General features: G+C 43.2%; 1 protein-coding gene across 1 annotated transcript in view; it reads right to left on the reverse strand.

Moving 5' to 3' along the window:
* ANTXR2 (ANTXR cell adhesion molecule 2) overlaps window positions 1-21,623 on the reverse strand; it is a 107,123-nt gene that overhangs the window by 29,608 nt on the left and 55,892 nt on the right. Inside the window, exons 12-16 of the mRNA XM_074147234.1 lie at window positions 19,021-19,116; window positions 12,953-12,994; window positions 11,822-11,917; window positions 7,582-7,749; window positions 6,506-6,586 (exon numbers count right to left, since the gene is read on the reverse strand). Coding sequence (XP_074003335.1) covers window positions 6,506-6,586; window positions 7,582-7,749; window positions 11,822-11,917; window positions 12,953-12,994; window positions 19,021-19,116 — 483 coding nt within the window. The remainder of the gene's footprint in view (window positions 1-6,505; window positions 6,587-7,581; window positions 7,750-11,821; window positions 11,918-12,952; window positions 12,995-19,020; window positions 19,117-21,623) is intronic.

Raw genomic sequence — 21,623 nt, forward strand, 5'->3', positions numbered from 1 at the left:
ATTGCAGGGTTTGGATTGCTAGACTAAGTAATAAAGACAGAGCACAGAGATAGAACTGCCTAACAAAAATAAAATAATCTTCATCTATGAATGAGGAACCCCACACCCTCGAGTAAAGCGGTTATGTATCCTCTGCTAGCTGTCCCACAGACCTGCTGGAGAGACGTGAGCTTCGTGCATTTAAACTTCAGTGATGGATTTTCATTTAGCGTTTGTCCCCCACAGTCATTGCAAAATTCATTTCAGAGTGACTTGAAAGGAACAGAATCATATGCATTCATATATACTTAGTGACACGAAGCAGCATTAATAACTCCATTACTTGTAATTGAATTAACTTTTTTTAAGACTGTATTTAAATTACATGAAGGCTATGACACAAGCCATCAAAAAGCAGCACATTCAATATTAAAATTAAATGTTAAGGCTGAGGGCGTGCCATTACGTCACACTGTTGAGGGACAAAACTCAAATGTATGGAGGCGTTCTAATTTATGGACGGATGTCAGCCTGAACCTTAAAGTCTAATGGGCTTTGACAATGTATGGCACAGTCACTTCTTTTACTGGTAGCAATTTCCCCTTCAGACAAAGCGTACAAACAGACGAAGATGATAGGCGCCTGTTACTTGAAGGCACTCCATAGAGATACCGCAGCTGGGTTGTTCAGAAAATAGTATGGCTTGGGAAGACTCAGTGATTTTTAAATGCTAATGACTAAAACGTTTAGGGTTTTTTGTTAATTCTTTATGGATCTATAGTTCATAATGGACTTAGACATGCAAAAATTGATTTCAGAACAAAAATAATTTTGAATTATGGGAATACTATATAAAGATCAGAAGCAAAAAATATAATTTTTGATCATTTTTCTTCTTTTTCTCCCCACTGTCCGCCTCTAACATACGCTTGTCACATTCAGCAGCACATGTGCTGTAGTCCTTCCCTACTTTTTATCTTCTTTTTCCTTCCTTGATTCTGCAAGAGCTATGCAATCAATGTCAAGATAATGGAACAGCTCCCTCACCCCGCCTTCTTTTTGATAATGTTGTATTAAAGCTAATGAGAAAATTTGCATGCATGAAATTATTAACATGTGCAACTGCTTTCAGGCTTTAGAGACTCTTGCGGCAGTACGAGTACCTGGGTGGGCATATTTGAGCATACTCTGAACTCAATTAGCTACAATTTAGCACAAGCTTACAATAAACCCATCCTAAGTGAGTAAACCTCCTCGAGGTCTGGGCTGCCACAGCTACCTGCAGGTGACACTAACACCTTCTAGGTGATACATCAACTCTCACTTTCTAAAAATAGTCTTTTCAAGATGCTTTCACAAGACTTTCCTGTTGGTTAGAGAATTAGAGCCCAGTGAAGTCAAAGGAAAACTACCTAATTTCTTTTCACCTTATTCTGTCACCAAGTTTCCCATCCCAGAGGCTCTCTAGATCCTGGTCAGTTGACTTCCATCATCACCCGTCTCTATTTATCTAATATAAAGTATTTGTACAATCTCCTCCAAATTGCAGTGAAATCACAGTCTGAATCTTCTAAACCATGCCAGACCACTGTTGAAGAACGCTGAGACCTTTCGCATCTATAGCTACGGAGAATCCCATCTCTGTTAAACTATACCATTTCTAATAATCTATGGGAGCTTAAATGACTAATGCATTATCTTTGCTCCAAATTAAATCTCTTCATTACAGTGTTGTCAAAAAGCAAACTCTCAGGGGTGTGGATACACAGTTAAAAGGAAATTCTTTGCTGACTGTGCGTGAGCAGTTGGAGGGTTTCTCATCTACTCTTGGTGTTTGGCCTACAACGTGGTTTCAGATTATTTTAGTTCCTCTTCTTTATCTGTGACTCATAGGGAAAAGGCAGGTGTAGAGCTATGTCAAGGAACCACGGTCATTAAAGTCATTTCATCCTTGGACTTCAAATTTGTGACAAGGTGGAAGAGATGATGTGCAGAAAATGGGTGAGAGTTGTGTGTAACGGTTTCAAGAGGCAACACAATTCCAAGGAGGACATGAGGAAAGGGCTTCCAGATTGTTCTGTGTGCTTCCCCATTGATGGAGGTCCCTACAGCACTACAGCTGCTTTCTACAGTCTCATTTTAGGTGAGCCGAGTGATCGATCTCCATTTCCCAGGGAAAAATGGGAAATTCTTGGACTTGGTCATCAGTAAGTCCTGCGTGATTATAGGCCTTTTTTTTTCTCTTCCTAAAAAACAGCAATTACACCCTTCTCTCTAGTCTGAAGTATATCAAACCATTCTTACTTGTTGTGAACGCTCTAAGAGCAGACTTTTTGGCTTCTGAGTAACTAAATGGTTGTGTTCTTACAATGTTTGCATTTTGCTTTGGAAAGCAGGACACGGCACAGCCTGGCAAGAACCAGGAATCTTCTGCTGTCGCTCACAGAGAACTTAAAACACAAGAGCTCCTCAGACCCAACTCCATTTCCATACATGGGATTAATTGTGTAAAGAAAGAAAGGACAGACTGCAGAAATTTGTAGCGTAGTTTGAATCTGCACAAAACTCAAATGCCAGGACTCTGTCACAGCCTTTTCTTGCCTAGTTTAATATTTCTTCCTGCACACAGTACTGGTAAACACTGAAGCAGCATTACTGGGATTTATCAGGTAGTTACATAGCTGCAGCTATGGGCAGTTGCACCTCTATCCATTCTGTCTGTCCAACAGGAACTTGCTTAAAAACAGGAAAAGTGAAGGCCTGAACGCTAACTCATCAGAACTGTGAAAGATAAAAATGGTAATGTTTCTGTTTGGAATCTGCATGCTTCTGAATGGCCAGAGGCACACACAGACGTTGCTGCACTTCAGTTAAACATGACTTAACTCTGCAAATCAAAGATTTCCATTTGAAAGATAATCTAGATAAATGGCATATATAGTTGAAATAAGTTAATATACTTTTATCAACATAGAGGAATACATGTTTATTGTGTGGAAATTTAACCTTTGTTCAACGTGGTTCATTTTCATCGCATTTTGCCAAAGAGTGTGTGATGCCTTTGTGCATGCAAATGCTTCTACAGCTATTTGTATGCGTATATACATATAAGAATTTCTTCATACAGAAATTTATGTATGTGTAAATTGTGTGAATGTAAATATAGGATAGGCCATATGTCCCAAAAGTCCCAAAAGAGCATCTGATGTTGATACGTAGACAGTGTGTTAAGGACCTTCCTAATTAATAACCCAGATTAAAACCTCTTGGCAATCAATTAAGATTAATGACAGAAGTCATTCTCTATCCCCCTACGCCCGCGTCTCGGGCTGTGAAAACCCTGGGTCGTGAAACTTTAATCCTGTTATCTGCTGCCTCCTTCATCTGAAAAGCCTGGCGATTAGCACAGCAGACACTGTGGAATTTGCAGCCAGCCGCTCGGACAGCTGCCCCGCTTTCGGCGGTTAATGGAAAGGGAACTAATCTGGTTAGGGGTGCGGGACTAGTTCATAAATCTGGAGGCCCAAGACAGTGGAAGCTGTCAGGTCTCTCCCGGAGACCTGCGACCCGAGGAACCTGCCAGCTTTCTCCTTGCTGCGGCTGGGGGGCAGCGGGGCACTCGGGAGCTGGGTGACGGGCACTGGGCACCAGCAGGGCTGGCAAGGGCTGTGCCCGGGCCGGGGGCTGTGGCCGGTGGGACACGCACTGCCCTCTCCTCAGCCAGGGAGGGAGCAAATGTAGCTGCTTTTACTGCAGTCCACTCCATAAAAGGGATGTTTTTAGGAATTAATAAAACAAATTTGTTTTTTCCCCTTTTGAATCATGCCCAATGAAACCAACAGTTACTAACAAAAACTGCCCTGCCAAGTGAAATGTCTTCTTTTAGTACAGGGGGAGAACTGTAACGCTCTTTAGGGTGGCAGAGAAAGGTATCTGACAGCTGTAGCAAATTCTACTCCACACAGAAAAGATTGACTTTTCCTTTCTTAATAGGCATTATCCCCATGCTGCCAGCACAGGAATATTGGCAGAAAACATTTAAGAACAAGAGGTGCTTTTAACTCCCTCCTCCTTACGGTCACCGCTGTAGGCGCATTCAGCTCTGCGCCCTGGCCGAGCCCAACGCTGCGGGCTGAACGGCGCCATACCCTCGGCTAAAACCCTCGGACAGTCAACTAATTTATCAAAGTACCCCAAAACCACCGTGGTTCATTCTTCATTGCCCCTTTAACAGAAAAAGGAAAGAAAGTATAAATAGGAGTATGAACACAGGGTAATGCATCATTTATAAATTATCTTGTTAGTGCAGAAAACAAAACATGGCTTTGAAAACAAAATCTCCTGCTGCGGACTCCACGATGTTTGATGGGAGCCCTTCAAAAGAGTTCAGGGCTTAACGGAGGCTGTTTATGTGGGGACTTCGATCTGTACCTGCTGTCCCCTGTCACTCCCTGGAAACTTGGCGGCAGATGTTGCAGCGCTAAGTTGTCTCTGAAGTGGCTCTCTGTCCTCATCTCCCCACCACAACAGAGTCAAACTACATTAGATCTCTTTATTTGTGCCCGAGGCGTGTTCGGGAGCGCAGCTGTGTCCACCCCCACTCTACCTTTAGTGTTTCAGCCCCCAGGCGGCAAATGTGAGACCGGGCCTGTTCTGCGGCTGCGGGTGCATCTGCCGCCTGCGCAGCCGCCCCGCTGCAGGCTGCCCGCGCCCGGCCCGCAGCAGATGTCGGCACCAACCTGCCAGCTCACACCTGTACAGCCTCCCGCCTCACCCCCGCCGCCTGAAAAATTCATCACTCCCAGGACTCCCATCCACCATCAAAGCTGCTGGGCTGCAGCGTGCAGCCCCAGGCCGGGCCACCCTCGGCACTGCCTGGCGGAGGGGAGAGGAGAGAGGGACGGAAGAAAAAGCTCGCTCGGCTTTGATACTTCATGCCTAAATTTCAAGTACTTGATCAAGGACTTGAATTCAGCAGTGAATTCTTCTACAAATGGGAACTACCAAGTTCTTAAACAATACAAGAAAGAAGACAAAGCAAAACAAGCGTGTGGCTGCTGCTTAGCGTAACACTAAGTACGGGCACCCCTGTCTCGCTGCACGCACACGTGCCGGCTCATCCCTGCACCGGCTTAGACCCGTCGGGTACAGCCTGACATCTCGACATCGCAAGTTATGAACAACTAAAAAGATGTAATATTTTTCCCCAAGATATAAAATAACATGCCAGATGGAAATTGCAGTCCTACAGTGTCACAGGTCACACCTTAACAACCAGTGGTTTAGATTTTATTCACCAGTACAATTCTACTCCTTTTTCAGTGGGGATACTGAAGGTTTAGTGGGGTGCTTCTCTGTTTTCCATAAACCAAGATGTTGGTCAGTGTCTTCCTGTCAAGTCCAGAGAAGGCAGATGCCTGACTTCACAATGGCTCAGCAAAGCCTTCCCTGGCAGGCAAGTTTTACAGTAACTACCCATCTTTATGGTCAGAAATCCTCAAAACAGGGCCTGACTGACAATTTTTTAGCCTGTTCAGGCACCATGTCTTCTACGTTCCTATTTACATTGAATTTACCTGTTAAACTGTATTGTACTGTATATTTTGTATATAGATTTGTTATTGTTAATTCTGCTACATGTAAGATGCATCATTCACGCAAACAGTAAATAACCTGTCAATGGGACAACTGGAATGATGACACTAGTATCTGACTGTGCTCCCTGTTTCCACCATTGCACTTTGTCATGCTTCCAACACTTTTCCTTGTTTTAATTAAATCTCATCTTTCCTTCCTTTAGAACAGTACCAGACTTCATCCCAGGAAAATAACCTGAATACCGATTACTTTTCATTCTCTCAAAGGTAACTCCCTCCCCCTTTAATCCCTCTAATTCTTTTATGTCACCTTTGCGGTGTATGTTGCAAAAACAGTGTTCTCACACACTACCATTTTGTGGTCTGAGAGAATCTGGTCTGTCACACCCATCTGGGGCCAGTTTCTGAGAGTCTCTCTAGCAGAGGCCACTTGTTCATGGGCCATGAGTGTACTTGAAGAAAGGCCTGATGGAGAAAGGAGTTTCCTCACCTTTTTTTCTGTGAAAGTTACCTTTGGCATGGAAGTGTAAAGCTACATGAAGCAACTTGCACGAAAGTTACTGGTGGTCACTTAAATTTGATGTGGTTTTGGTATTCTGAGCGCCAGACTCTACTCTTACAAATAGCTGGTTATAAGAAAGATTTGGGTATTTGTTACCTAGAGTTTACATTCCATCAAGTGTGTGCTATGTTTTTGTTTTCCAGCTGAACACACACAAAATACAGAATCCTTAATTCTGTTTTCTGGAGATATGTGTTTCTGCAACCTTGCTGGCTGGCGTGATGCATCTTCCAATGCACTTTGTTTCCCCAACACATTTTTTTTCCCATTGTGGCACCCTTTTGGCTGCAGAGCTTGCTTTGGTTAAGGTCAGGTAATTAAGGCCCCTCCTTTGCTGACCACAGCGGATACACGCGCATGCACAAACCTCATCTCCCTGCTGCGGTCGCATCAATGAGACTCGGTCGTACTGTCTTCTTAACAGTGCCCACAGCGCATCGAGGCGACCCTGCGGCGACAGAGCAGAAGCACTTTCAGTACAATAAAATCGGTCAAGAGAGAGCACACCACGCCTGCCGAGTTACTGTCCACGGAGAGCCATGGAGAGATGTTCTGGCAGAATGGAGCATCAGTTCCCTACAGCTGGACAAGCGAAGCGTATGCCTGGGCTGTGTCCCCCCACCAGAGAGCTGTGGTGCTGCTCGCTCCCGTCAGCGAATGCCAGGTACCGCACTCACCTCCACTGGGAGCAGAGCAGCTGTGACCCAACCCACGTCTGCTTCTGAGCAATCTAGAGGTAATATGTCTATTTGCCAGAATTTTGGGCTGAACTGCCACACGTCCCTCTGGGATTTCTCCCACATAAACGTGTTTGTTTTTACAGCACATGTGCAGCAAGCTCCTGGCTGTCAGGAAGCCTGGGACCTCTGGGCACGTGGTACACAGCCAGTGGGTGCTGCGCGGTACCTCCCGCACAGGGCGAGTGCACAACAGGCACAGCAGCGCGGGTGCCTGTCAGGAGCATTCCACCCTGCACAGCTGTGAGTGTCTTTATTTATGTAAATGTCTTTATTTTATGGCATTTATTATGTTTCACTTGTTTATCAGACTTTTTGCATATATTGTTTTATATAATTTTTTGCTTTTCTTGGTTGGTAATCGTATGTATGTTTAAAACTTAGTATAAACTGTATCATTTTAGGCTTAATTAGATATACATAGGGATAGACCAAATACCAATAAAGCCCCTGTAGATTTTAGTATTCTTGCTCTATGATATGTCCCTTTTGGGGAAGGATAGCAGAATGTGGCAGTAATGATGAAGTACTGCATTTAGGGCTATAAACTGCTCCTGCTATTTATCCTGAGTAGGTGTTCAGTTTGAGAATAGTGCACTACACTTGAATGGAATGCCTGAAAAATAATGTACAGTTCAGCATGTGTAAGACTGGTAAGGCAGGCAAAATCCAGCCTTCAATACAAAATTGACAATAAAAAGATTACCTTAATTGGCGTGTACCACTTCTCCTGAATGGCTGGTGAGGTAGGCTTTGGTTTATGTGGTTTAGGATGAAAAGGTTCTTCTGGTTCTTCTGGGAGTTTCACCACAGCATTTTTTGCTTTTTCTAACCTAGCCCCTTCTTCTGTGGATCCTTTATCGCCCCAGCGAACCTAAACAAAGCCAGAGTTCAGATGTAAATGCACTGTATGCAAAGGACAAGGACACTGCTGCAAACAACAGAAGTAGCTAAAAAAGTTTAAACTTGAGAAAAGTTCTGTATAAACAAGAGGGGAGGGAATGAGGAAAATATTCCCTCTTCGTTTTTGATGACAAGCATTCTTAGTTAAATACATTTGTAAACATGAGTCTCTCAGTAGTGAAAAGTCAAGAGAAATACTGGGAGAAAATTCTACTCTGCAGTCCTGAGTAACATGCTCTAACATGCTCTGGGCAATCCTGCTTCGGCAGGGGAGTTGGACTAGATGATCTTTAACGTCCCTTCCAACTCTAAAAAATTCAGTGAAATTCAGTGAAAATCATACAGGCTGTACAGGAGACAGGAAATCTGGAAATCTTCTCTTATTAACAATGTAAAAATATTATTTCCAGTTCTGACTTATCCTAAAATACCAGACCTTAATCTGGCACTGATGAAAGCCTAGATGTTTGTCACCCCAGATTTCCTAACACAGCGTGTTTGTAGAGAACCCCAATTTAGACAGAAGGTGACACCTGAGGAAGTTTTAGCAGAAGCTCCTTGAAACTGCTCAGGTTTTCAAGTAGTTCTGCAAGAAGACATGTACTGGAGCAAACACAGATGAAGCAGTCTAACCAGCATAATAAGTAAATGTAGAACATGTAGCAGTGTGTATTTTATCACTGCCACAAGTATATAAAATATATACAAAGGGTTCAAAGAGAAAAACCTGGATTATTGCTGTTGGCGAGACAATCACAGATTTCCACTTCCATAAAAGGTTGTACTAACTATGCTGTAAAGAGGAAATACAGGAAAAGTCCTTCCTTCTAAGAGAAATGATTTGTGCTGCTACAGCAGTTTTATTTCATCTCGTACTGGAAGCACCGTGCAGCAGTTTGAGCAAGGACGTTTGCTGCACTGTACAAAGAGACAAACCTAGACAAGACAACAAACCTAGGCAAGACTGTTACTTTATCATCCGAAAAGAGCATCTAAAAGTATGGCTGGAGCTTTAAAGTTCTTAGTAAAACTGGCCTGGATTGTTTTCAGTGCAAGACTTTCTAAATTATGCCATCTGCTACAATCTGGCCTGTAAGGAGGACCTGATCCACCTAAACCCAGGAAATTAAATTCTGACATTACATCTTGAGTAAATGTGGCACGCTGATGAGTCACGACACTGTTACTGGAACACAGCTAACCGTTACTGCAGGCCTCCACCAACATACTTGTTTTTTTCAGGGACCTCCTGACTGGAGATGCCAGTCATGAAAAGAGAAGAATCCAAGAAAAATCAGAGAAGACTGACCTTCCCCCCCAGGGAAAGAATTAAGAGCATTGCTGCACACTGCTCGGTAGGTACATGTCAGTTCCGTCTTGCTACCTGCCAATTTAGGTGCTTGAAAAGCAGGCAGAAAAGCAGTGGGATGCAACAACTCTCCCACTGCAAAAGCGCACACCAGGAAAAGGGCATGCCCTGGTCTTCTGCTACCTGGAGGAGGGAGAAAACCGCTCCAGGTCTTGCTGGGGACACTCTATGATGTGCGGGGATAACTCTGCCATAGGATGGGAGAAGGGAGCAGCCTGACTCCTGCATTCTCATCAGCGCCCTATGTAGAATGTGTGGATACGGAAATTGAGTAAAACACGTAGGCGAAATAGAGGCTAGCCCCCTTCTGAAAAATTAAATACCTTGGAGGAAAATCTTGTCATTTTATCACCACCACCAAGTGTTTTTTACTGCTGCAATCTCAATGCAGATAATGAGAGCAACGAAGTACGACAGAGCTTAGTTTGGTCTTTAATACTAGTAACTCACCTTGGTAAAACACAGACCGTCGTTTCTTAGGAGGGGGATTGTTTTGAAGCTTTCTGTTATATTGAACTTTACTGTTTGACTTGCTTAGTGATTTTTTTTCTCACTGGGAAAGCCTCTCCCTACAATATTAGAACAGGCTTTCATGTCCAAGTAGGCCCTGCTGAGTCATTAAAATGCATCTGTATCTTTCACTGTGATCAATGGTACTTTTACAGTGTTTTTTATGAGGCTGTTAAAATGTATTTTAAACACTGTTAAAACCATTTAGAGATAGATAGTGGATTCCATACTGATAAAATGACCTTCTCCTTCAGATTAAAGCGACTTCACCCAGGAGAAACCAGAATTTGTGGAGTCAAACAACACAACTTTGACATAAAAACTTACTGCCTGTAGTGGGCGGGGTCTGGAAATGACATCGTAAAACTTTAAAGCAATGCCAAAGACGGATCAAGGAAGAGTGAACAACACTGGCTAAATCACTCTAGACTGTCACAGAGGGCTGAAGCTGGTGAGGAAGGCAGGAGTGAACATTTAACTGCCCCAAAAGGGAATATATATATAAGCAAAGAGAAGTAAGATGTTCATTTTCTCCTTTGCTCTATGCAAGGAAGCTGCCAGAAGAATCAAGTTGCCGGAAGAATGGCAGAAGAATAGAGCACAGAGAAGCAACAAAAAGTAGACAACTGCATTAACACGTGAACTGAAAACAGGGCAGAAATGTAATGACTAGTCCAGCAAGTTTTTCATTGGCCACAGCACAGAAACCACGTTTAACTGTCAGGTAAGGAATAACCTCCCTCTGGCTGGTTCACCTTCATCATCAGGTTAGACTGGTTTTGTTTCCTCTCTCCTTTCCACACTTGCTCTGCCCTGATTCCCCAAACAAGCCAGGGAGAGGTATGAGGTGTGGCACCACTATGTCCGAGCAGAACCCACTCTTACAGCTCCACATTCAAACGCTGAGGCATTTACAACGTGGCGCCCAACCCCGAATTTTGTTAGTACTCTCAGCTGCCAGGGAAAGAGAGAGACACAGCTCCACGGAACAAGGTGCCTTTCAAGAGCCCGTGATGGTGTTGTCAGCAATCTCATTTGGTTTGCATCTTTAGCACTTAGTCCTGCACAAAATTCCTAGCACAGATAAAAAAGTTTTCTAACCTAATTATTACTTTCTGCTCTATTCTTTGAAGAGGAAATACTTTATCTTTGCCATGCGATGAACATGCATTTCCTTACGGCACTGTTGTTACCTGTGTTCATGAGATATCGATCGGCTTTCTGTTTCATTGTGCAAGAGCCCGTGTACAAACTGTAATGATTAAACCTTGGAACCCCTCCTGGATCTCCTCTTGGAGGCTCATCATGGCTCCCGTCAGAAAACAAGGCTTGTCTTTCTTTATGTTGGAAAGTATTTTCTAGTTTGCCTTTGAAAAACACTGCACAAACTGTTTTCTTTTTCTAAAATCTGAAGCTCTTCTAAATTAGCAATTCTGAACTGCTGAGGGAAGCACATATAAGCAACACGGCTTTAAACTTGCATGTTCTACTGCTGCATTTAAAAAGGACTCAAGCAAAGCTGATTCTTAGGCCAACACCTTTAAAGTTTTATCAAGATACATCAATATGGCCTAGGTGGGTATTTCAGACAGAGACAGTTTCCAAGACTGAAGTTAAAAACTGCAGCAAACTGTTTTGCAAATTCCATAAAGGCTGACGTGACTACAAAATCTGACATAAGGACGTGCCCATAAGGATGCACGCTTTTCATTCTGTTTTAATTAACATGATGCTATCGTGTCTCTTCAAAGACAGGCACTGTTGTCGCCATGAGTTCCTTTGGGATCAGGCCTCTCCTTAGCGTCACCATTGTCAGCGCATTTGGCTGGCCCGCAGTTGGAGGACTTATGTTTCACTGTAATTTCTTCCAAAACATTCAGAAAAGGCTCTCACTCTCTCTTTCTCATTAGCTTGATGGAAAGAGCATGTCTTTAGGCAGCTATTTAAAGTTCCAGTTAAATGGAACTACTGAAAGCTGTTCTTTCATAGCCAAGGTCAAAATTGTTCGATACAGTAAAAAATTTTTACAAGGCTTATGTCACTGGGAAGGAAGCACACATTATGCCCTTGTGTTTTCAGAAGACTTTAAAAGTCTTTGTTTCCACCATTTCCAGCCTCAGAGAGCTTGTGTTTTAGTGAATTGGCATCTCTGTATCATACAAACCTCCATCCTTTTAATTCCTCCAACTCCTCGTCCACCGTAGTAGGAAGCATCCACCGTGGGCCATTTCTTGGTAGGCAAGGGCTCTTGTTCTTCTTCCTGTCAATAAATTCAAATAACATTTACTTTAAAAAGATACTTTTCCCACACACACACACACTAAGTGTCTTTTTAGTATATTTCACTAGAGTTCACAGGGAGTGAGTTTTCCCATGTTAGGTGTGAAAGATCAGGTACTTAGGTACCAAGTGTTTACCAATTTCCAAACAAAATCTGGTCATGTTTGGACATATTTTTAATGTTTTGCATGGGATAAGCATTGGTGGCAACCATTAGGGAAGTCCAAATGAGAAATCTGTGGATTCTACTGACAATCATTTATTTGCCTCATCCTTTTCCTTTCCACTAATAAAAATAAAACACACACAAAGAAAGGAATTTGCAGTGGCGTCTTCTACAGAAAATACAATGCCTTTAAAGAGCCAGATCATCAGCCCTTCCTCATTTGGATTCAGCAGACGGTGTTCAGCAGATCTGCAGATAAAGGTTAAACAGCCGATCGCAGTTTCCTAAGCCAACCTTTGTCAAACTCGCAGCCTCAGCTCCATGAAGTGTGCCTTATCGTGGGCTTAACTGTCAGAGTACACGAGTGTGCTCGAGCAATTGGTTCAATCAAGACCAAGGGGCAAAAATACTGAAGACACCAGAAGATCCTCTAGTGCATTCTTACCCATAAGAGGGAGAGAAATTCCCTTATAAGGGTTCTTCAGTGTCTGGAATGCCGAAGCTGTGGGAAAATGCTGTTTCAGTCAAACATGAATCTTTAGGCTGTTATACAAGAGCTACTCAGTCTTTCTGCTTTTGCTGCAGAATGGGAAAAATAATATTCAGCTGTCTTGGGATAAAGCCCCTAAGTATTTCTGTGGATTTGGGCTTAATTCATGCCACGCTGAGACGACTGAGACAGAACAGAGATTTGGACTTTGGCCATCCTGCTCTCAACTGAAGGCTTCCCATGGGACAGCTCCTTCTCCCCAGCAGCTGGGACAAAGAGCCGGGTTCACAGAACAAGGAAAGCGCAGAGGAGTGGCATTGTGTAACCAGTGCCATGAGCGGAGCACCATCGTACCCTACCTCTTTGGGAGCTGTTGGAGGCGGAGGGGGATCTTTGATGACCTGAAAGAGCCAAACATATAAAAGCATAAGGAATTGCACTGGCAGCATCCAAAAGCCAACAGAAAATTTTAAGTGAACTGTTTCCATCTGAGCCCCCCACATCTGCTTGCAAACTGGCAACTGCTGCTGCCAAGTCCCTCGGGTATCGATTATCAAGGCCTTCTGGAAATTAACACCATCCGTCTAATAGAAAATAACATCAATTGACTGGCAGACACTCTTTGGGCAGACGTGTCTGCCACTTTGCTTCCTGACCGGATAAGACTCAGTCATTCTAAGTAATAGCCAGTGATGAAACCCTATGGAGTTAATTAGCAAGCCCGGGAGGAAAAGCATCCCAAGGTCTATGGGAGGTCTTGCATAATCTTGGGCCAAGATGCCTGCTTCCTTGTGCCATGCTGCTGGATAATTTCTGGCCCAATGACAAGTGTGAAATGCCTTCTGGTAGCTCAGGCTTCACCTCTAGATGTCCAGATCATTTCCACAGATCTCACATTTCAGATCTAATAATCTAAGTATGTAGCTCCTTGACTGTTCAGTGCCTGCACTGAAGTTACATTCACAGGGCTCTTAAACTGGTTCTGGATAAGGCCCGCTCTTAGGATAATTCACTAACACCTATATTTAAACCTCTGCCTACAGTTTCTTCCTGTTCCCTTTCTCACATACACGTTGTAAATCTCAGGGAGTTCCTTGGTACTGATGGGAATCCACTGAACAGTAAAGGGAGGGGAAGAGGAAGGCAGCGACCCTCATAAATGGCTAAGATGAAAACTGAATGCACGGCTGTTCTTCCACAAGAAATGCAGGTTTGTAAGCTAAAAAGAGGTACTTCAGTGATACCAAGTCATTTTTTGTGCTTGAATATTGTATACAAATGACTAAAAAATACCCCATGAATATAAAGGAGTCTGTTTCTGCTATGCCTTAGTATAACCAAAACTGCCCGTGATGACAAACGTCTACATCTCCTAATACAGGATTACGTACCTTGATTGAAATAGGTCTTATTTTATTCACTACTTGCTATTCCTTATAGTACTTTCATTTACTCTTTCTGTACCTATAAATAATGTATAGCATCATACATAAAAGAAACGTATTTTTCTTGACCGATAATCAAGAGTTTTCCTTCTTGGTATACACTTCAAGTCACCGTTCCACAAAGGTAGTTACTAGTTACTGCCTAAACAAGCAATGGATACAGGAATTCTATCAAATAAGAGAAATTATTATGGCACCCTTGGAAACATTTTTCCACAGCCCTCCAGGTTTAAGATCCTGAACTGTTCATCAAGCAAGCTCAGAGTACTTCAAGTGGATTGGAATGTCAACTATGGATTGTTACCAGACATCCCTTTGCTGCTATAACGTTGCAAAAACATGCCAGAAATTACTTTTCTGTAAATCTTTGGAATTACTGCCCTAACTAAGGTTTGTTTCCGCGCGTCATTACAAAAAACAACAACACAGAGGGATCATGGGACAGATTCTGAGAGATACTTGGATGCTGAGCAAGATTTTCAAAGGCATGAAGATATTTCATTCTCACTGAAAGCAATTAAAAGACTGGAAATAGTAAAACAGTACTTTCAATATATTAAGGGTCACCTTATCTTACTTAATCCCCGTTCCTGTTTTCCTTTTGCCTGTCTCTAATGATTATCTCTAAAAAATGTAGTTTGCTGCCAAAACTGCAAGCTGTACAGGGGGGAAAGGCCTAGCTAGGTTACGGATTTATATAAATACATATTAAACGGTATCATTACTCCACTTTCTGTAGTTCTACAAGTCTTAGGTCTTGCAATCTCTCCTGAGCAAAGACATCTCTGCATAGTAAACTTCTTTGTGATGTACACTAAAGTTCACTTGAGCCCTATGCCTATTGATACTCCTATATATATATTCCTAATATATATCTATATTCCTATATACAGAATCAAAATTTCTACCTCAGTAAATCAAGAAAAACACTACTTTTTGAACCTCAGTGGGCTTCAAAAGTCACAAGTCAATGACAGTTTTTGTTTGACTCCCTCAGCAAAGGATCTAATCCTATGCCAGCTGCTAAACTCCCTGAAGATGTAGGGTAAACTCAATTTAAAGCTAACCAATACATTAATTAGCTGCTATTTCTACTAGCTTCAGAAAATGAAGCTTGTTTTAAATGTGACAGTGGTGTGAGAAAATAATCTGCTTTGAGTAGCAGATACTCACCCCTGCTGACAGAAGTGGAATGTAAATGCCTGCATCCTTATGTTTCCACAGGCTCCTCACACTCACACTCTCTCTCACGCACGCACACACACAAAGATTATTTTCAGTCTTGTGTGATATTTCAAGTGAAATCAGTAGAAACCCATTTTTTAAAAAGAGAAATCCAAGGAACCCATGCACCTTTGGCAGAAAACAGTGCAAATGCAGCATGAAACTGCACATACTGAAGATCATATCTCAAATTAACTTTTCCTGAACTTAAGATTCAGATTGTTTCAATACAGGAGACTCTGAATAATCCTGCTGTCTTATTAACCGCATGTAGAGATGGATTACTTCCTAATCTTGTTTTGTTTTGTTTTATTATCATCATCCCAGACAAGGCTGCATCTTATTTATTTAGTTGCAAAGGATGAAGACTTGAGTTTGGAGGAGAGCCGATTTCTTACCAAAAAAAAAAAGAAAGAAAAAAAGTTAGTTGCTTCAGGCAACAGTCCCTTTGATCTGCTCATTAACACTTTTCAAATGTTCGCGTGATGTGGGCATTAGGAAATGTCAGCACCAGAGCCTGAAGCCAGCTTGATGCGATCATATGTTCTGATATTGAGGGAAGAGTGAAAGAACTGTCAACAGTGAACTGCTTTTAAAAAAGGGGGTGGAGGGAGGAAGAAAAGCAAAAAAGGAGTCCCCCTGCCCCAATCTGTAAGTGAATATGGACCTCGTAGCCAGGAGCGCTGTCACCTAGCAAGGATGGAGTGCCCCAACCACCTGAAGCTGCAGGAGCCACCTGAAGCTCACCGCTCTGCTTGCAGGCGGTCGGGATGATGCGCTCACGTGACTCCAGACGCTCGTTCTGTTCTGTCCCCAACACCTTTTGCCTCTCTCTCTCGTCCATCTAACTCTGGAGTGTGGTTTGAGGGCTGCTCCATTCTTCCTTGCTCCTGTTCTTTGTCCCATGAGACCAGGCGCTCCAGCCTCCAGTGGAGCAGACTCAGTGTCAGGGAAGAGGAGGTCCCCTAGTATGCTGCCGCTCTTGTGAAGGACAGTGGCACCACAGCCCAAAATGACACAGCCACAAGTGGCAATAACGTGTAATGTGGCAACCTTGGGTGCGGGAGAGAGGAAAAAGAATGGAGGCACAGTATAAGGAATGATCTGAGGACAGCCAAACGAAAAGAAAGAAGGGTCAGAATTTGGTGATAGGTTCTATGCAACGGTATGTGGTTTGGGAACTCATTATTGTAGCAATGAGTCCTAAAATTACCTTTGCTTTTTCAGGAAAGAAATAATATCCATGAGAGGTGGGAGGAAACAACAGAGGGCACTAACATTTAAAGTGTTGTGGTTTTATTGCTCCCACTGAAGTCAGGCTCCTTCTTAGTAGTAAGATGCCAGTCTACAGCCAAGACTTCCCTAGAAATAGCCAATTACTCCTCTACCAAACATGATATCCAGAAAAGATGTGCAGAGTACGTTACTATCCCTCAAAATAAACATCAGGGAGGAACAGACTTAAGCACAAGGTAAATGAGAACCAAGGGACAATTTCTCACAGCTCGGTGCAGCTCTTGGTCCAGCTGCAGGTGGAGATGTAGCTCCCAGGCACAACCCTGCCTTAACGCCATGGTGCACCTTTGGCACTCAAGGCAATGTCTTTGCTCTGCAATTCATTACAAAGGGCATCTGTTTTAGCTAATTGGGTCCTAGCTCAGGTATCCCTCCTCAGCTCTGCACGGTGCACTGATGTATGCCTGTAATGTAAACCTAACTCCTTTCACTTACAACAGCCATAGGCTGGTGCAGCTAATATTTTAATGTATTATACTGGCATACGTACCAAAAGGGCTGGAAATTAATACTATAGAACTATATATTCGACTTTTTCTTGATGTAGGACTTTGACATTAAAAACATCCAGAAAGGACCTTATTGATTGTAATCACTGGAAAGAGATTTCCTGCTCTTAAGGTACTGAGAGACTGCAATCATGCTTTACTGTAATGAGAGGAAAATGCATAGTATCTGAAGCTTTACTGCACTGACCAATGGGAACAGTATGTTGATTTTTTTCATACCTGTAAACCCGATGCTGAAAAAGAACTCATCCGCTTGGCAAATTATTAAAACTGCATGAGCAACTGAGTATGATGTGACCAACTGCACTTCCAACTGTAAAAGACTGATTCTGGGCTAAGGTAAATTAGAGATGCAGAATTATGTTCTGACAGTCATATTCAGCTGGTGACAAAAACCAGAGTTTTAGTGAGGTAACTTGTTCTGAGAGCTCTGACAAACTGAAGGAACATAAGGTTTCCTGATACCACTCAACTTGAAGTGTGTTTGTCTTGAAAAAAAACATAAAGAAAAACTTGCGAAGTCAGGAAAAGGACAAAAGAAAATAAGCTGCTTTCAGAAAAGCAGCTCTTGAGAAAGGATATGATGATCTGTCTCAACAGCTATGAACAAGTAGTGAAACAGCTCGCTCCAAAGTATGTCTGCAATTAGCTGAGACACTGAAAAAAAAGTTACTTGGCTTCACTTAAGGATTTAAATCATATTTTACATGCATATTTTTAAAATAACTATACTTTGAAACAAAAAATGTTTGCTTTTCTACCAGCATAAGTCTGCTGCAATATTATTTCCTTCATGTCCTCCACCTCCTCTCAGCTTGCCCCAAGTGACAGCTCTACATGAAGTGCCTCACTGGAGCTGCCTTCTACGGGCAGCAAGCGTAGAAACCAAGAAGTGAGAAGACAGTCTACGAATCAAGGTTAGCCAATTATTTTAAAATAAGAAAACAGGAAGCTTTTCCTTTTCCACAGGAAGTCTCATGATATAAAATAAAGTTGAAGGAAAATGACTAACAGACGACCTCCCTGGATTTCTGATGGGACTGTGGAGAATGAGAGAGAAGAGTCTTATTAGAGAAGAGCTCGTAGTTCTTGCCTCAGCAACCCCAGACCACAAGATGCAGATGGTGGCTGAGGACCTCTTGCCCTAGGACATCCTGGGGCCTGAGGGACTACAGAAACACTTCTGGTTACGTGGGCTTGGGCACAGTCAGGCGAGAAGGGCAGTTCCTCTGCTGCCCCGGGTTCCACAGGCCCGAGACAAGACAGGGAATACACTAACAGCCTGGAAACCATCTCCACTTCCCGAATCCTCAGCGCTGTTGTTGAGCTGGATGAGTAACAAACTTCACCAATTTAGAAACCCCAACACACAAGGAGATGGAAGAAGTGTTAGTGCCACAGCCCTGCTGAGTGCTGCTAGAAGGATAAATAGTGCGCTCAGATGAAAAGAGATGCAATGTGTCCAAGGGATTATCAAGACACTAAGGGATTTCCAACTTGAGAGCCCATAATGGACTACAAATACCAATTTTACTGATAGTACTTTTAAAATTGTCCTGGATTTCAGGATAACATCTGCATGCCATTATGGCCAACAACTTTCAAATAATAGAGAAGGCTTTTATCAACGATTTCACAGAAATATCACACGTGCTCGCTCAGTAGAAAGCCAATGAGCAGCACACCAGCAAGCTGCTGCCAGTTCCTAAGCATGCAGGTCTCAGAATGCCAGAAGCACTGCTGAGAGTGCAGTCCACGCTGCTGGAGCTGGTCTCATCTTCCATTTGTTGCATGTCACGAATGAAAGAAAATTCCCTCTACAGATGACTTACGTCACATGTAGCTCTCCTGTTACTCAACCTGTTTCCTATGGTATCTGTGTTTCCCAACACGGTATGAGTTATAATCATGAGTCACAGACTCGGTGACTTTTTCCAGTAAGTCTTTACTCACCACTTTGCAGCAGAGGGGCCAGAACCACCAGAGCAGACCGAGTGCCGCCAACAGCAGCAGCACAAGAACAGCGATAAGCGCCCCTACTCCACTCGACTGCGGAGAAAGCAGAAAGACAGCATCAGTGGATGTTGCAAATAACTGCTGCCTGGTTTCCCCACTCACCCCAAACCAACCTCCTACTGACCGATACAGATCCCAAACAAATTGTTCCCATCTATTGGATCCTGTTGTTCCCAATGGAGAAATTCCTCGCAAAGGATGAGGAAGGGGGTCTCAGCCGAATTCGGCACAAGTGCGGTCACACCCTCCATTGGAAGGCTTCTCAGTTCCATGAGTTATATAGAAGGAAAGCTGGGATGCTTCAGTGGGAGCTGCCTATCACAGTGAATGATGTATCAACACTGAAATGAGGGAGGAGGTGGTAAGATGCTGTTCATGTTTCTCGTTCCCTACATATTCTGGGGGAATTCCCTGCTTATTCTGCTGCAGTCAGTGGGTTCATTTTGATGTAAAACTGATGTGCTTGAAATAAGAACGAGGCCCAACCTGAAGAAAAGAGTACATTGACTGCTAAGAAATGAGCTGTTGGACACAAACAGGGGAAGTCTCCTTCTAAGCCTGTGGATGAGGGGTGCCTTTCTCCTCCCATGAGGACACAGGTCTGTACAGATCTGTGGCTGGGTGGGATTTTAAGGAATCTCTATTAACAATACATATATAAAGTGCTTGTGCTTATCACCCCCACATGTGGGGCATTCACAGACTATAGCACACTAAATCCCTGCACTTCTGCTATTTGAACCTGAAGCCACCATCCCTAGAAATTCTGAACAAGTGTTGCTGCTTCCAGCAATACTGCTTTTAATGAAGAAATTAATCTCCCACCACCTCAAACCCACATCCTGTAGGTGCTTTTATTCTTGCACTTGATCTTTTGTGCTGCTGTGCTGGTTTAGAGCAATACTGAGAAAAACGCCACAGTGACCTTATGAGAACAGAAGTTATTGAGATTTCGGACAGGGAGAATGGAAGGGACGGAAACCCAGGGAATCACTGAGGCTGGAGTAAAGCGTAAGTAATGCTGTCAAAGTGAGACAAGCTGTACTGGAGATACAGCATTGCAAATGCACCTATAGGTGCAGTGAGGCATATGCATTTACGAGAAACAGGTAGGATGCGTGCCTCTGAGCCTCGATGCGGCCTGGTTTTTGTTTGTTTTCACTGCAGCAATCTGCGTGTGCTGGGGGAGGCTGTAACTTGTAACTCTCATATACCGAGTAGCCATTAGCTGCTCAGCTATCACAATTAGTGGAACAATTCTAGCAGTGACCCATTTCTTGCAGTTGCCCATCTGCTACTATGGAAACAGCAGTTCTCCTTGTATGGAGCCATCTCTGCTGCAACATGTATGAAAGGGAAAAAAAAAGAAAAAAAAAAAAGGATGATCAGAAGTACAACAGTTTTTCCTGTCAATACACATCTGTACTCGTTCTGTTTCCTGTTAGTGACAACTTCTGACCACAGAGAAGCACTGTTCGAGTACAGCAGAGGGAAGACAGCCCTACCCAGCAATCTGGTGTGATTTGCTTTGCATCAGTGCTTTGTTTTTACCTATGTGTGCAATCTTAGCAGTTTTTAAGGGGACACAGGGACAGAGTTAACATGTGCTGCTTTCTCTGAAAGGACTAAGCTAAAAGAAAAGCAGTCTGCTGTTAGTCTCCAGCATCCTCCTGCACTGTCTGCAGTGTGACTGCACTGTCCCTGCGTTACCGTGCTGTGCTCAGCGCGCTTTGGTGTGAGACTGAAATGCTTCCCAATGATAGAGGCCCTGAAACACAGAAACATGATTTGGGGAATGTGTCTCTTCAGCTCTCGATTTATTCAAGCTTTCTTCATGAAACTGGGGCTGAACTGAGATGACTCTGATTTCTACAGTTAGCCAAGTATTTAGTTTTTACATGAATAGAAGTGTCATTTTTGCTCTTTTAAGTCAATTACCTATGAGCCGTAAAAGAAATGTTGGAAAAATACATGCTGATGCTCAGAAGGCACTGTTCTGTATGCTTCTATGCCTGACAGGAAAGCTGTGCTAAGTCACACTTTAAATTAAGACAAATTTGAAGAAACACGGTATCCATGCACAGCACGTTTTCAAAACCTCCATCCCTACATAGTGGTCTTGTGTCTAATTGCAAAAATTTTAACTGCCCATGCCTACATAATACAGAAGGGAGAAGAAATTAATGGAGAGCAGAAATGGGAGATTAGAAATTTTATATGTTAAGTTGGAAAAGTCACTGACTGCTAAGTATGTGGTTTAAGCTAGAAGCTGGTTTTCTCTTTTCTGTAAGCCTCTGATAGAAACACAGCAGGATGTTCACACTACCTTAACCCTAGGCTTACCTGAGGTACTCCAGCCTGTGTTTGACAAAGACTCTCCTCTAATTAACAGGGCTGAAAGCCTGCACCCCTTATTCAAGCACCACAGTTGGGTACCTGAGGTCGCGCAGCATTGGTATCCTGCTGTAGGGCTGTAACCACCTACCATACACAGGCTGGAGCCAAGGTGCTGCCTGCTCCCACCCATCTGCTGGGTGGGA

Source organism: Numenius arquata, chromosome 5, assembly GCF_964106895.1.
Source record: "Numenius arquata chromosome 5, bNumArq3.hap1.1, whole genome shotgun sequence".
Lineage (NCBI taxonomy): Eukaryota > Metazoa > Chordata > Aves > Charadriiformes > Scolopacidae > Numenius > Numenius arquata.